This window comes from Sipha flava, unplaced genomic scaffold (assembly GCF_003268045.1).
Source record: "Sipha flava isolate LNK unplaced genomic scaffold, YSA_version1 79_pilon_pilon, whole genome shotgun sequence".
NCBI classification, from domain to species: domain Eukaryota; kingdom Metazoa; phylum Arthropoda; class Insecta; order Hemiptera; family Aphididae; genus Sipha; species Sipha flava.
This window is the reverse complement of record NW_020273620.1, coordinates 2,054,788-2,071,775: the sequence shown is the minus strand read 5'-3', so window position 1 is coordinate 2,071,775 and position 16,988 is coordinate 2,054,788. Positions and strand designations below refer to the sequence as shown.

Here is a 16,988-nt window from a genome sequence, read left to right as displayed (position 1 = left end):
TAGATTTGATAAAAATAATACCACAGGAAATTTGCCCTTTATTTTAATTTGATTTCTTGTTATTGAAACTAATTATTCATATTATGAAATGCACGATTATTTATTTGTAAACCATCGAACGCGGTAAGCGATTATAATTTTTACAATTTATTTTTACCGAAATGAATCGTAATGGTTTATTTTATGAAATTAATATTTCCTCCAATGTTTTTAATTTGATCATAAGATTTTTAAGGTTCTATCCAAACATTGTTGGAATTGCATCATTAAAAGATAATTAATGATTGTAATTAATAAGATACGTTTTAAAATTATACGAATAATAAATAATTATTATTCATAATTACTTCTTATTTTATATAAAATAAGAATATTAATAATTGTATTGTTTTCAATTTAAATATTTTTTAATTGTAGAAAGTTAATTAGTCGATGTATTCGCAATATTAAAATGTAATAATATTTTATTTTTTGTACTTGTTTTATATTATTAACCGCGACTAAATATTAATGAAAATTTTTACTGCACTATGCGCTCTTGTATTTTTTTATACGACCCTTTTCGGTGCATCGTAAATATAAGACTAAAAAATATACTTATATTCGAACGAAACGTTTTAGCTAGAATGGTATCTGAATAAAATATTAAAATTAATCTAATTTATATACCTTGAATTTTAAAATATTTTTTGTTTATTAATGAAATTAAATTAATATAAATATTATATTATGGTTATTTTCATATACTGTTCATATTCGTATACTGCGATAATGTTCATTATTACAGTTATGCCTTTATTTTGCCTACATATTACGCCGTCTTGTCTAAATCAAAACTGTAGTGCAAATAAATTTGCAAAAAACAATTTTGCCCAAAGAATTATTTTCAATCGATTTGAATCAGAAATATGATAATCCTAATAAAATAAATTATTTACTTTTAATAGTTGTTGAGTCATCCGTAGAAGTTGTAGGACCAAATCCTGAACCTGTAATACAATCTGATTCTTCATCATCGCACGCACCGGGTATGTCGGTTATTAATGAAGGAGGAGGTACAACGGTTGGAGGCACATAGACTGGTGTTATCAAGTCGTCACCTATTTTATAAAAAATAAATCAAAGAGATAAAAATTATTTAGTAATTTTTTTTTAAAAAAGATGAACTGTTTCGGTAGATAAAACAAATTGAAAATGTTAAACATTTGTACTATGTACTATCGAAACAGTACATTGTTATGACGAACTAATATCGAATAATATATGTTATCCCGTAAATGCTTGCTTATTTAAAATAAAATATATATTTCCTTAACATGGTTATAAACAAATATTTTTTGTTACATTCAATTACAAGTTTTAATATATTTAAAATTCGACACATAAAAGTAAATTATTTTTTTTATGTACATTAATTAATTAAAAAAAAAAAAAAAAAAATTATATAGACTCCAATGTTTCATAGAGTTAAAAAATATTTGACATTTCAACGTACATGACTACACTACTACGTACTATACATGACGATGGTTTGTGTGTAGAGTATTAACTATACAAATCATACAGTATACTTAAAATATTTAATGCAGTACTCGTATGCATAATACACTCATATTTGTTTGTCTGTATTTATAGGTACTTTTTGATGTTACTATAAATATTATTATGTATTGAAAAAATATCATAAGAAAACCTCATACAGCAATCTGCTAATCCATCGTGAACGATTTTATAGTTTTATTTTATTTCACTCAATTAAACATACGATAGATAAAGTCATGAATTTTCATGACTATAAATTTATAGATATATTTATATATTATTACTTAATTATGAATACATATATAATGTGAAACGAAACATTATTTGAGTAGTTTATATTTTATTTTTTTATTATTTTACTTATTTTTAGAAGACTTCGTACTGTACATATGCTCAACATTAAAAGCATTTCGTCATTTAATTTTTATGTTTATATTACGAGTATTATAATAGTGTTGTAAAAAATGGAATTTCTTTAATTTATTATTAATTTATGAGATTAGTGTACAGAAAACACTCTAAAACATTTAAAATATCCAAAAAATTGGGCACATAATTCGAAAATTAAGGCAGGGTGTTTCAATTTAAGGATCCTAATACATTAAAACTTTTCAACTCACCAGATCCAGTATCAAATGTAACTGTGCACTGGTCTTCATCATCATGATTACAACCAGATCCAGCTCCTGAATAAACCAGATCGTCCATAACTCCCGATGCAGGTGTCTAAAAATTTGAAATTGAAATTGGATTATTTAAAGATCAATATATAATGTTATGACGACATTTAACCACTTAAATCACAAGCTGTTTATATTAAATGCGATAAACTGTATAATTATAATATATTTAAAAAAAATGTATTATGTATTAATAACATTGTTATATTTTGATCGTTATTGGGTTATGGCGAAACACGGTGTAATCGTGAAAGTGCAATCAGTGACATGATGCACTATGTTTCTGCTATGAAAATCTAACCATTTTGAATACATAAATAATTAAATAAGTTATGATTAATTTTTAATTTTCTTTTGACATGAAAAATATTAAAGCAAATAGATAAAATATTAAATTTACCTGTTGCATGGTGTCTAGCAACGAGTGTTCGTTGAGTCGGTCCAATATCGATGACAACTGCTGCACGTCTCCTTTACTAGTGGTCCTCGGATCTTTGTTGGTAGTCAGGTCGAATACTCTAAGACCATTGAATACCAATCCCACCATAACTCCTTCGAACGCATTTTCGATCTGTTGTTTTGTCTTATTCCATCGGCCACCTACTTGGATCGTCGACTGTCTATTGAATACGCTTAGTTGATGTCCTGCATACGGTGACACGTATAATATTTTGAACGTATTACTACCATTATGGTCATACGTGAACTTTGAAGAGTGTATGTTGGAGTACGTACCTGATGGATACAGAGTCTGCATGCTATTGTCATCAATCTGTAATGTTGAATTGGGTCCCGTCCGAACGAATCTGATCAAATGATAAGAATTATCGTTTACTTTGATGTTAGCTTCACCAATGGGATGATCGTTAGTCCCGACGTTGTAAATGACTACAATATGGCCGTTCACCTTTTAGTAAACAGAGAAAATAAAAAATAAAATAATATTTTGTGTCAGCGCACGAAGTACTCGATATTCGTGTTTTTCAAATCCCATTTGAGTTTATTTGTTGTCGACAAAATTTTATGGAATTTATAATGTGTATACTATGTTATGAATTACCAAACGTCTTGTTAACGCCTTACAGGCTGCGTGATACCCAAACGATACATTTCGTATGATATTCTTTTAAAACTACGAAAGTCACTCAATTGCTTTCAAATGAAACTTTTTATTGTTTCTAAGCAAACATGTGGTTTTGGTTATTTTTTTAAAAGTACAACCGACTTAGGATTTTACATGCACTAAATATTATTTCAGTAATGTGGTAAATGACAATTTACGTGACTTCCGAGAAAGCATAATACGCATAATTTATCGAAAAACGGAAGAAAAAATATAAATTATTTTTCACAATAAATTCAAAACAGGTAAATGTTTTAAGTTGTTACAATATCGGAATAATTATGCAAATGAATAACATTACATGAGCCATTATATATATTTATATTTTTATATATTTTCATTATGAATAATAAAATTTATTTTTTGTACTTAAGTCTGTAACGCTGGTTGTAGGGTTGTGAATTAATAGCTTTTATGGTGAATAGATTACCGGTTAGGGCGTTATTGCAATATATTTTTATTTATTTTTTCATAGCTTTTATTACCAACTCAAAAATTATTTTCATTGAATTTAAGTTGAGTACCTATGATTTTATATCATTATAGAAGCAATTGTGGATAAAGTTATTTTATTTTTGGCTTAAATTAATGTTTTAACACCTAATACCTAATATATATTTTTTCTTAATATTGTGAAAATAATGAAATAAATAAATATTTTACGTTAGTTTTATAATTATATTGAAAAATTGAAAAATGTTATCAACGTTTGGTCTACACAAAACTATCAAGTCGATTTTGTAATGATTATATGCTAAATAAATGAAATATCTAAAACCAATGATAATTGTTTGTGTGAAGTAAATCAAAATAAATGACAGGACACGTTTTGATTTAGGAAAAATCAATATTGTGTTATAGTATTTTTTCGAAAACGTTTTTTTTTTTTTTGAAACCAACGAAAAAGCATCATACCGTGTTATAACAATATATTATAGATTATGTTTTATTATAATATTTAATTTTATCCACGAAAGATTTTTAGACGACGCGTGTTTTTTATTACCATCTCGAGTTGTAAATAATCGCTGGACGTGCTGCTTTCCACGCGGAAAAGTATACCGTTGTCCTTGGACGTGATGAAACCCATCGCCAACAAGTCGTTCTGCATGTCCGGCTGGCGCCCGTCCGGGAACGCGTACGTGATGAGACCGCTGTCGGGACCGAAGTCGTAGGAAATGGACGCTGAAACGACAACACGGCACAGTATTTTTAATTGCTTCACTTTTCTACGTGCAGCTGTGATACATGTTGCGAATATTGATAACGGTTTTAAACGCTCACGTGCCAATAGGACTTCATAATTTTTGCTCGGGGGTGGGATTAGAACTTTTAAGAACTGGTCGAACGAAAGTTTGACAAGCGCATCGAGTGAATGTTTTTCCATGTTCAGCCGGGGAAATAAACACAAAGTTTAGTTCCGCGCGCGGACCACCGACATGGTTTTCCGATAGTACGACAATTCGCGCCCAACAACTACGCGCAGCACCTCATTTACATGATATGTCCGAATTCACGGTCACCGGTCGACCACATTCGCATACGCACGAACTGCACTGTTTTATTTTTGTATTAATCGTGTTGCGGGTTTTTTTATAACACACAGATTAAGCTGACGCGTTATCGGTGGCCGACGGCCCGTCGGTCTACGTTTTTCAGCACGGCCGCCGCCTTCTCGTTCCGTACGTCGCTGTGGCAAGACCAACGTGAAACAATATGAACGTCTTAGCTTGTGTATAATTTATTTTTTTTTTATTCGTCGTTTTTGTTTATCGCGCTAATCGTCTTAAATTGATTAATATTTTGTTTGTTGTTATGTGCGCGCGCTAATCGCCACAGTATTAACATATTTTAATGTCTATTACATTTACGCGTACGCCAATAGCCGCATTTTATTTATTATTGTTGTTTCGCGGGCGCTATTTGTCAATAGTAACTTTTTTTATTTTATTCGTAGATTTAAGTACAAGTAGTTGCGGCTCGCCAGTTTTGCGCTCCACAAATTGCGAGTTTCCGTTTGATTTATTTATTATTCATTTATTGTTGTGCCAAATGGACCACATATATTCATATTTATTATATTTTAATCTGTAGGCCAAGACAATAAATGGAGTATTTTTATTGTTATTTGTTGTTGTCGGGCCAGAAGGGCCGATAGTTATAGTTGTACTAATTCTACATCGAATTTATACCATTTAAGTTACCATGTGTTGAGTTGAAATTTTCGTCCATAGTATAAAGCATGCATCACACATACGCACACCTGCAGCACCGTGTAGCTCATCAGTATTTGTGGTTGCATCCCACTACCGCTACTGATTGAGCTACAAAAACGTGTGCGCACACTTATACACACTATGCGAACGGCACGACCGGTGTATGGCCAGCGATGCGTTAAGCTATGTTGCCGCCCCGGGGAAAATTAAAACATGCCACCCTTAAGAAAAAGTATGTTTAAAAAAAAAAAAAAATCGTCGAAAAGATGTTTTACACATCTAACGGTTCAATGTGCCGATCGCTCAGAAAAAATATTACGATATACATGTACTCGACTATTTTCGGGGGAAAAAAAAGGAAAGGAATAACGAAAATAATTTATACGATCACCGTACAAGTTCTTAATTCTCATCGCCTTGTGATATGTAGCGGTAGACTGCGGCTTTTTCGAGGTATTTATGAACAAAATTATTGACATACAGTCATACAAGAAAAGGTTTAATTGTTTTTTATTTATTTTATGTTGATCTTCAACAATTTTCCGCCCCATCAAACATCAAAAAATGTGCCCCTCTTGCTCCCGCGTCAAACGCGGCGTTGTGTGTGGCCGGCGTGCGATGCGCGTCGTGCGCGTAAGGTACGCAGCGCGCCAAGTAACGAAGGAAACCGAATCATTATTATTCGCTCCCGCGAAAAAAAGACTCTCGCCTCCCAACCAACAAACAGTTACCGAAATTGGACCGTGGTGTTACACCGTTTCAGTGCCGATAGAAATAATAATTATTCGCGGTCGAACGCCACTCGATGCGCCTCTGATGTTGATCTATTACATCGTATCGTGTCACGTAAATGAAATACATTATACTATCGTGCCATTGCATAATCTTCCCGGTTGCAATAATCGATTCTCTGCTTGTGTACGAGCGTGTGGTGCATGTTTTTCAAATGTTTATAGTACAGGGAACGCGTGAGATGTACAAAACACAAATCTGAGGATCGAAAGAGGGGGAAAAAGATCAAAACTGCGCGACTCATGACAAAAAAATGGCCGAGTGCTAGTGCGCACTCCGAATTAGTTATAAACGGTTTTCGTTTACTATTACAGAGTCTCAAGGTAAATTGACAAAACTCAGGAAAACTCTCGCAAAAGCAAGTCAAATGTTTGTTCACGATATTTTCCTATTGAAAACAGAATCTTCATTATGTGTCATTAAGAGTTCATCTGATCATGTCTTAAGATTACTGTCCGCAAGATGGCGTCCGCTCGTCTATGTATACATTTCTGCAAAAATTGAACACTGACACCGCGCGTAGTTCTTTCCGACTTACTTCCAAAATCCGATTAGTGCAGGAGCTGAAGCCATCTGACCACCGATTGTGGCAACGGTTTAGTAAAAATAATCGTGGTAAAGATCACTGGCAATCCTGCGGTTATGTTGACTTCTCATTGCCCGAGAAGAGACTCATTTATTTTCAGAAATTTATACGTATATATGAACAGATTCTGTATCTTACGGACATTGATAGATTAAGACATGAAATATATTTATTTTTCAACTTTTGGACTGGTAATTAAAACGAACATTCTATTTCCAATTTTTTTTTTTTTTTTTTTTACTTCTGCGAGAGTTACTTGAAATTTTTCTGATTTTATGGAAGACTCTGTTGAACCGAAAGCGTGATTGGTTAATGCGAGATGATATTTTTGACTCACGTTCAGAGCACGTCGGGCCGACATATGCAGTCATGTCACAGTCACACGAATACGAATTCCATTGTTCCACGCACGTTCCGTGGTTGTCGCACATGTCCTGTGTGCACATCTTGCTGAGTCCTACGGAGTAGCAACAATACAGGATATATATAAAAACAAACAATTGTGTAGGGTATGATTAATACATTATTAAATTAAAATGAATGTGCTGCAGCTGCAGTTTTTATTGGTGGTGGAGTAGAGATATAATATTTAATAAGTAACTAAAGTAAATTCTTATTATAACTATACATAATAGTAATTAATAGTGTGTTAGTAAGTTTTTTATAATAAAAATGATGAAAGATAATATGATAAATTTAGTGATAATATAGTTATATTAAGGATTTACTTAATTAATTTATACACATTGTTTATAAATATATTTTATATACATAGATAATTTATATTTTGTATATTTATTATTTATTTTTATTTTTGAGACTCTTGTCTATCAAAACAAGTAATCATCCTTAATGATAGACGATACAGTTTAAAAAAAGTAACAATATCATGTAAATATTAATGATAGCATTTTAAACTGCTAAAATAATATATTTATTATTATTATTATTAAAAAACTTCCAAAAAAATAAAACATATGGAAAAAGAACTGCGTTTTATATTATGTTTATTACAACGCCTTCCTTCGTCTACATAAAGATGGTTTTTTTTTTCATTTCCTATTATAATACATTATAAGTTCTCGTTGAAAGAGGCGTTTCACGTTGGTGCTGAAGTACCAGGACCGGAACAAAGATTCGAATCACGAATGTTTCTATTATAATTATTCTTTTTTATACTACGAGTACTATGACTATGTTGAAAACGGAAAATTTACACCAGAAATATAATATTTAATTTTCAAGTGAAGGTTTGGTAAGAAAATTCTAATTTCAATTGGTCGAATTTTATAGGACACATTTTATTACACCCACTCCCCACAATAATCTTCTTAAACAGCTGAAATAAAGTCCAACTGGGCAAAGCGTCATTTTCAGTACTTTTCCAGATTGCCTGTTCTGATATTGCAGTATATTACATTATTGTTTTCTTACAAAATACATTTTTTTGTACACAGTGCTAAAAGGATTGTAATTATTAATTGTATTTTCCACAAAGAACAGATGTATTTTTGCAAATTACAAGTCAAGTTTATTTAGAAGCTTAACTAAACAGAAGTCGAGCAGGGCTATTTTGGTTTTTAATCTTATTGTTACACAGTTTCCAGTATATCCGATGTGAAATCGCAATGTTTTTTTTAACCTGTGTCCTGCAATTACCATAATATCAAAACCACCCCTTGTTGAGTAGCTGGTACATTTTTTGTTAATAATCAATTTCTGAGAGAGAAAAAAAAAGTCATTTATCCCAAAAGTGTTTCCTCACCATCACAGCCCACCGTGATGAGCGTGCTGGGTATCGTGGCGTTCTCCACCATGTCCGGTGATTCGCCATTGTACTCCAATCCAGACATGCAACCCTCGAATCCATGTCTCGAGTGGATGTGCTTCGATTGTCGTTTGTGTAATTCTTTTGGCACACCACCTGCACAATCATCATAACGTGCCGTTATACGTTTTATTTTATTGAAATCTATATTGTCTGCTGTTGTTACACTTCAACAATATTGAGATAAAAAAATACGCATCGTAATTGAATGTTTATGAAATATAGTATAAAAAATATTGACTAATATGATTTGATGTCATAATAATTTATCATATACTCGTATTAATTTAATTATTAAAATTATTAAATTTTGAAATGTTGATTAGAAAATAATTGTTGAAAGATGAACACAAAATATTGACTGTACAAAAAATTCGAGATTCTACTACAAATTTCTATTTAATCATTTATCTTGGTGTTCTAAAGTTCATACCATGCCGAATAAATAATATACAATTTTGAAAGTTTACATGTAATTTTTAAGGCATTGAATATATAAATCGAATAAGGAGATCGTTAATTTTACAATGATTTATTTTTTATTTTTCTCATAGCTTCTAAAATAGGTTTCATATATTACCATAGTAAAAAATACGATTGTATTTTAAAAAATTGCACAGAAGATAAGAGTTTGCCTAATATTTAGAAATGTATATCATAACTGTCTTAAATAAAATATAAACCGATGTATGTTATTATTAACGAATATATTAATTTATTTTAAGCCTATCAATTCAAATTAAAAGATTTACATTTTGTCAAAATAAAAATGAAAGCAAATCAGCCGGACTCACCGACATAGAACATTCCATTCAGTTGTATATTATGTGGTCTAGACATAGACATAGTCGATGCCACTTGATCGTCGATGAGAAGACAAAACAAAGTGGCCGATATTTGTAGTAAGTGAACCGAATGCCAATAATTATCATTATAACTGTTCTTCGATATGTCCCGAAGACGGATCACGTGAGTGCCCGACCGAATGTTGATGAGTACGTGCCCGTTGATCAATTCGGAGAGTACAAAGTCATTGTGCTTGCCGCCGTTGTAGAAGAACAGACCGGATGTGTGCTTGGTCTTGAACCGGAAGTACACTTCCATTCTTGAGTAAGATTTTAATGTTGGAAGTCCGACGAAAGTATTTTTCGATAGGAACGTAACCGTGTGTACCAGTGAAGGGGGTTTTTCTTGTTTTTGATATTTGCAAGTCATGTGAACTTTTGGTAAATCCTCGGAGACTGCAAGTTACAACATTAGTATATTATCGATATTGATAAAAATATTGTATTTAAATCGTCAGCGAATACGCCGATATACTTACAGCCTCGAGTTGAGATTTTGGCGAGATCGAAAAAGTTTATTTTATTTAATACGAACTGTTGGATGCTTCCGATAAAGCTGGGAAGATTTACCATGGCTTCTGAATCCTTAGGAGGTGATCCACCGATTAAAAGACCTTGCCATCTGAGAGCGATATTGTTTTCCATATCAGAATCATCTGAAATAACATAAAATAATGTAAACAAATATCAAAAGTGTTTTGGTATACGTTGAATAAAAGCTATTACTTTTTACTGTAACGTTGTCTACTTTCAGACGGATTTCATGCGCCCGTCTTATATAATGAATCGAATGCCAGTTGTTATCATCCAAATGAGATCCGCACAAAACCACCTAAAAAAAAAAAAAAAAAAATGAAAAATATTTTTCAGTTCAAACGTGAAATTTCTACGAAATCGTCACTATCTAATGCATTAATAAATTTTTTTCAATTATATTTCTTTTATTTTATGTTTTTGTTAGCACTTACATTTTTTTTTTATTGATATAAAAATAAAGTTACTTAAATATTTTTTCAACGGCAATATTCTTAACCAATAGATGTAGAATATGAATATGATATGAAATGGAAACACCTTAAAAATCAATTTTTATATTACTATACCTTTTCTTTGTCACCAATTTTCAAGGCTAATCTAATTCGTCCAATGATTAATGCAATTTCTAGTCGATCCCATGAACTGTCGAATGTTTTCATTAGTACGGCTAGTGGCCTATTAGTTTTAAATCTGAAGTACATTTCCTCAACTTCAGTGATCATTTTTTCCGGCATTATTGCTTGTACATATTGTGTCCCGTTGAAACTGTACATTGACGACTCTGCAAAAATATCAAAAGGTAAACTTTATTACTATAGAATATGTTACAAATACATAAGCAGATATTTGTGCTTGAAGCAGAGACTGAAACCCTTACGATTTTAAAGATTTCGGTTTCAATTTAGGTTCTTTAAAATAAAAAATCTCGGTTTCGGTTTAGGTTACGATATTTAAAAATACAGTAAAAACATTTCGGTTTCGGTTCCGGTTGATAAAGGTTTCAACCAGTTCTAAAGTATTTAACATGGATTTTTACACGGAACATTAAATTTTTCTACTAAAAAAAAATCTTAATTATATTAAAATATTACAAAATCAATGTAATATATTTCAATATTGGTCTTATATTTTAAAACAAATTCCATAAATGTTACTGCAGTTTAAATATCAATAAAAAAAAATCTAGGTAATCATATGAATCATAAAATTATAAAATTGTTCGTAGTTGTATAATAATATAATGATATATTATTAGTTGTATAACATAATTTAAAAAATATTATTGTGTGTTTAAATTATACTAGCAAAATAAAATGTATTATATTAATGCATAGGTAATATTTATATAAAAAGAGATAATTAGTTTTTTTATTCACTACATTTTTGTAGTATATTTAGAACTAATTTTATCAAATAAACTGTTAATATTCACTATTAATTGGGCTGCATGTTAACTCCTACACCAATGATTTTTTGATCTGTCAATAAAATATGGTGAAAACTCCTACGTAAACCTTTTTCAGATAGTGGTTAATGTTACATGACATAAACGCCAAATACTTAAAAATAGTTTGTTACATAATATGACGCTATATCATTATTGAGCTGGTGTAATGTGCATTATACTCATATCTCATAATGTTATTTTGATCGGTTTCATTGTTTATTATATACATTACTGTGTATTTATAATAAACATTTTGTGTACTGTAGTACAAATTTATATTTGCACAACCACCTAGGATTTTGACGTATTATATGTATATTTTTTTTGGATCGTATCGAAGATTCTGGAACATATGATAACGTACAAAAAAACGAAAATAAAAAAAGTTCGAATCAGTTGTATTTTTGTAAAATGATAATATAATAATAATTACAATGGATTTTATGTACCTACAGTCGAAATGGTAAAAAGCTTTTAATATTAAGTCAATTTAAATTTTTTTTGCAAGAAAAAAAAAATGTGATTTATTTATACTTACTATAGTAATTGAGCTTTTTCTTATTTTCATAAAAATTAGGCTGATTTTTTTTTGTTTGAATAATTTAAAAAAAAAATGTGTTATAATCAAATTTTAGTGTAATTAAGATTTATGTAGCCTTAGTATTGGAGTTAACACTATATGGTGTAAGAATTAACAATATGTCCATATAGGAGATTACCTACTTTTGTAGGAGTTTACTATCCCCCATTAATTGATCTAGATTCTTTTAATTTATATTAATGCATCATGTTCATATTAATTTATAAAATGTATACAATTTTTTTTTTTAAACGTGCAATGCATTAAACATAAATGTAAAAGGTTGTTTTTGCTTCTTATGGTATACAGCTAAAATAGTCTTTTAGAACTTAAAGTTAAAAAACATTTTTGATCGAAGTTCCGGTTCCTGTTTGGGTTCTTTAAAATTTGAATAATAAGTTCCATAATTTGGCTAAGGTTTCAATTCCAGAACCGGTTTTTACGGTTCCTTTCCAGTCTCTAGCCCGGAGTATTTAAACTATTTACGTTTCAATCATAAGAGAGTATTCGAAATAATAAGTAAAAATTAATTTCTTCTGTAAGTAAAATATAACCCATTCGAATCGATCAAGACGTGATGTATTGTGCACAGTGTTTAGTAGTGCACCGGATTGAAATACATTGAAAACCATTTAAAAGTTAGAGCAATTGTTTAATAGAAAATCAAAACGAAATCGTTCAGCGTTCACCAATTTGGAAACCACTAACATTGTTTTCTATAAATCGCCCGATACGCAGGTGTAACATACAATTGTAACTTAAGGTTTATATAAACGTTTATATTAGGACGTTTCCAAAATAAATAATGCATTCGGGTGAAACGTTTGATTGAAAAACTTTATCATCAACGGTTGGCCCAAGGACTCTTACCGTGTGTGCACGCCGTACGTTAGGTACTTAATGTTTATGTGTATTGAGAAGCTATGTTGATAGTATATAAATAATGACGTTAAGTACCTCTCGTGCAAGTGGCGCCCACATACTCTGTATTCGAACAGTCACATATAACACGATTCCAACCTTCATGACAAACCCCTCCGTTGTAACAAGTGTTCGAGTTGCAACTGTTAGTGTATTCGGGACAATGCGGTGTTATTGACACTAGAATAAAAAAAAAAAAAACACATTCTTAATAATATGATTTATTCGCATGTGATTGCTACAAGATGATTACAAAACCAATGTGTCGGACGAACAGCAATACGCGTTTTTATCATAGATACTATTATCTAGGTCACGATTTTCACACGGACAAGAATATATTTATAAACGAGCAATTGACAAAATCCAAACTTTGGATTTTCATTAATCGTTGAATTTTTTTCATCAATAATCAATTAATACATTATACAAATAAAAATATCGAATTTTTTTTTTAAATATCTAATCTGGACTCTGGTGATAACGCAAAAAATTTGTTATGTACGAGTATAATAATCTATAAACATTGGACGGAAACGACTGTTTATTTTCGACGTCTCGTATATATTGAGCGAGTTTACAAGCTGCTAGTTAGCTGTTTTAAAAGCGGACTAGTCGGTTAGTGCGATAGTAATGATTACACGAAAAAAGTTCTACCCCCTCAGTAACCAACTAGCTAGTGATTGAAATCCACGTGATTTTTACTGTTACTCGTAGCTAGTTCACTAGCAATTATGAGGACGACTTGTTTACTAGCTTGCAATCCCAAACGCAAGCAAGCATGTAGGCCGCTGCTTTCAAATTTTTACTCGCCGATAGTTTACAATCTACTAGTTGGCTGGTGAACATGATTACACTTGGATAATGAATTCACCAACTAGCAGTTTGTAAACTCATTCAATGTAAACGAGGCTTAACTTTTTAACAGGTAAACGCCAAACATTGTGCTGTTCACCCTGCCCGTCCGCTAAAATTGAACGTTATTATATTCGTACATCGAATAATAACAAATAGTCTACACGTTAAATCTCGAATGAATCACTCGTCCGCTAGAAGACCCTTTTCAGCAACACGAATCGTCAAATCTGAATTCGTTCAACACAACAGTGTTATTACATCGCGTCAAGGGTTTCGCGCGAGACGCTATTAATTAGAAGTCCTACGATTTCGACGTCATTTTATGATTTGTTCAACAGTGCGTTTTCGCAGTCATTATCCGCGTACCACGCTGACTTCCTTGTCTACACGTAAATAATTTTATTAAGGTACGCGCTCGTTATTGCTGCTTTGCGCTCGACAACTGGCGGTTTCCGGTCCCGTCCAGCTGTCGTATTATTTTTGTTCGCCCAGCCAGAAGTTAATAATTGACCGTTATACGGCTCATTAAACTGTACCGTGGTCTTGTTCCAGAGACAAACTGACTAAATTTATCGCCACGCCGTCCAGGACGAGGTCACGCACGCACCCCACGAATCCCGTTTCCAATGATAGCGTCCACACGCCCGTCGGTATCTTTTTGTGGTACACCGCTCGACCACCGAACCCCAACATGATACCGTTTTGCAAGTGTAACTGATTGGAATCACCTGGAAACGTAATCAAACATTTTAGAAACATTTTGTACACGTTTGGCCTATACTGAAGGAATGTCAATAGTAATCGTATCAAAATCGGTCGCTTAACACAATTTGTCGGTTTTTGGTGCACCTAATTACTACGAGTTCAGAAGTGAAATGTTATTCACGTTTTTCGCATTGAAAATGTTTGAACCGTTTATTTTGAATAATCTAAAGAACGTTTTTTCATTCAGTAAATATTAACTAAGAAACCGTGTCATAAAAAACACGAAATTATTTGTAATAAGGTTTTATGAAAAATATAATAATTATATTAATTATTAAACATATGAATAAATTCAATCTATTTTTTTTCACGCCAAAATGGTTTTTTATTTTTTATTGATTAAAAGTAAATTACAATCTGTGGTAGCGCTACACAATAAACAATTTTAAAAGATAAAAAACAACAATGACATGTGAAAGCCTGAATAGGAGGTGGTCCACCTATAATATTAATATTTTTATTTATACAGTTTTTTTTTTTTTTTTGACTGACCTGCAGTATTACAATAGTACAGGATCTAATAGGTTTGAATCCCTGTATAGTTGACGGGTTATATTGTTTGGAATTTTTTATGGAGAAAATTTGAAGAATTAATGGTTTTAGGCAGGGGTGGTCAACAGGTCGATTAGGATCGACTGGTCGATCGTGACATGAGTTCGAGTCGGTCGCGGCTCCCTTTCATTATTTTTTAATTCTATCAGAAAACAATTAAAATATTTATTTATTTTTTGTACATTTTTATATCTTTTTTCTACCCTCAAATATAAAATTAAAATAATAACAATTGTACACAATCTAATGTTTATTCCGTATTGAATAACATTATTTATTAGTTCGTATAAATTAATAAAATATATATTAAAATACGTGTATAAATTGTAAGATTAAAATTATTAAAAGAAGAGTAACATGCATGGTACATAAAACATATTTTTGCTCAGTTATAACCTTTTTTTTTTTTTTTTTGTGGTCGATTGTGAAAACCTAGAAAAACTCAAAAGTCGATCACAAATCTTTAAAAGTTGGCCACCTCTGGATTAGGGTATATATTTTCGTACATTATAGAATTTTTTGTAGTGATTTATTGCTATTTATTGCTCTCTCACAGTTGGTAGTTGGAGGTTTTTATGAAGATTTTGATTTGTTAGGTACCAGATTGTTATGACTCTTAAAGCTATTGATTGGAACGATTGTAATGGTACAATATTATAAATATTATACAATTTATGATGTACAGATTATTATTACACATTTACCGTTTGTCGTAAAATCTGACGAGTAATCGTCTACAGTGCAGTGTATGTCTCTGTCGTTGCGCCATATCGAAAATTCGTGCCATTGACCATCATTGACTTTGGCTTTCTCCGAACTGACTTCGGTCCGAGTGCCACCAGCACCCAAATCCAAATATACGTACAGCCGTCCGTCGATCATTTCAACGGCATAAATTCCACTCTGAAAATAAATTACGGTGTAATCAATCGCCACGAGGCAATCTGCTGTTAAAATGTATTGTTGAGCCGCTTCCGTCATCCATGCTATTGACCCAAACCAACTTTTCGGAAACGACAGCAGAAAACTAACATCGGACAAAACGCGCATCGTTAAACTTTATCATAACGTTTAAGTAAAAAAAAAAAAAAAAAATAGTAAAAAATTGGCATTCGTACTGAATATAAAAATGTATAAAAATAGTTTTCAAATAATACGAACTTGAATGGTAAAACGTATTCGAAAACAATGAAAATTTGTTTTTTTGATTTGGTTTATATCAAACGTTTTCAAACAATACTTGGATATCATATACTCAGAAAATTAATTAAAAACGTAATTATTTGAGATGAAAAATTAATATATAGCATTATTACAATTGCACACTATTCTTTTACTGGCAATGCTACTTGCCATAAAAATAAAATAATTTTGAGTAATAATTATGTTCTATATTTATTCAAAGAATTGTATTTACCTAAATGAGTGAAACAAAATACATTTCTTATAAACAAATACTAAATTTAATCATAATTATCATTCATATGTGTTTATAAATTACTGCTGATTAAAGAATGCATACGTTTCATATTTATTTTATTTATACATTTTAAATTATTCATTCACAAGTATGAATTTTGATTCTAGTATGTTGATTTAAAAAAATTATTTTAGATGAAATAAGTACTGTCAACTTCAGACAGAATATTCTCGAGACCGGATTGCAAATGATTTTTTTCATCTTCTCTTATTCAATTTATAAACCTTTCAGTCACA

At 31.2% G+C, this 16,988-nt stretch overlaps 1 protein-coding gene across 1 annotated transcript in view; it reads right to left on the bottom strand.

The window, feature by feature from the left end:
• LOC112692919 (neurexin-1) overlaps nt 1–16,988 on the bottom strand; it is a gene marked incomplete in the record, with an annotated part of 248,142 nt that overhangs the window by 4,760 nt on the left and 226,394 nt on the right. The window contains 14 exon segments of the mRNA XM_025567743.1: nt 939–1,100; nt 2,163–2,268; nt 2,623–2,867; nt 2,958–3,129; nt 4,352–4,530; nt 7,277–7,396; nt 8,705–8,863; nt 9,562–10,008; nt 10,092–10,268; nt 10,339–10,444; nt 10,716–10,930; nt 13,134–13,277; nt 14,492–14,683; nt 15,977–16,175. Of these exon segments, the coding sequence (XP_025423528.1) occupies nt 939–1,100; nt 2,163–2,268; nt 2,623–2,867; nt 2,958–3,129; nt 4,352–4,530; nt 7,277–7,396; nt 8,705–8,863; nt 9,562–10,008; nt 10,092–10,268; nt 10,339–10,444; nt 10,716–10,930; nt 13,134–13,277; nt 14,492–14,683; nt 15,977–16,175 (2,623 nt within the window).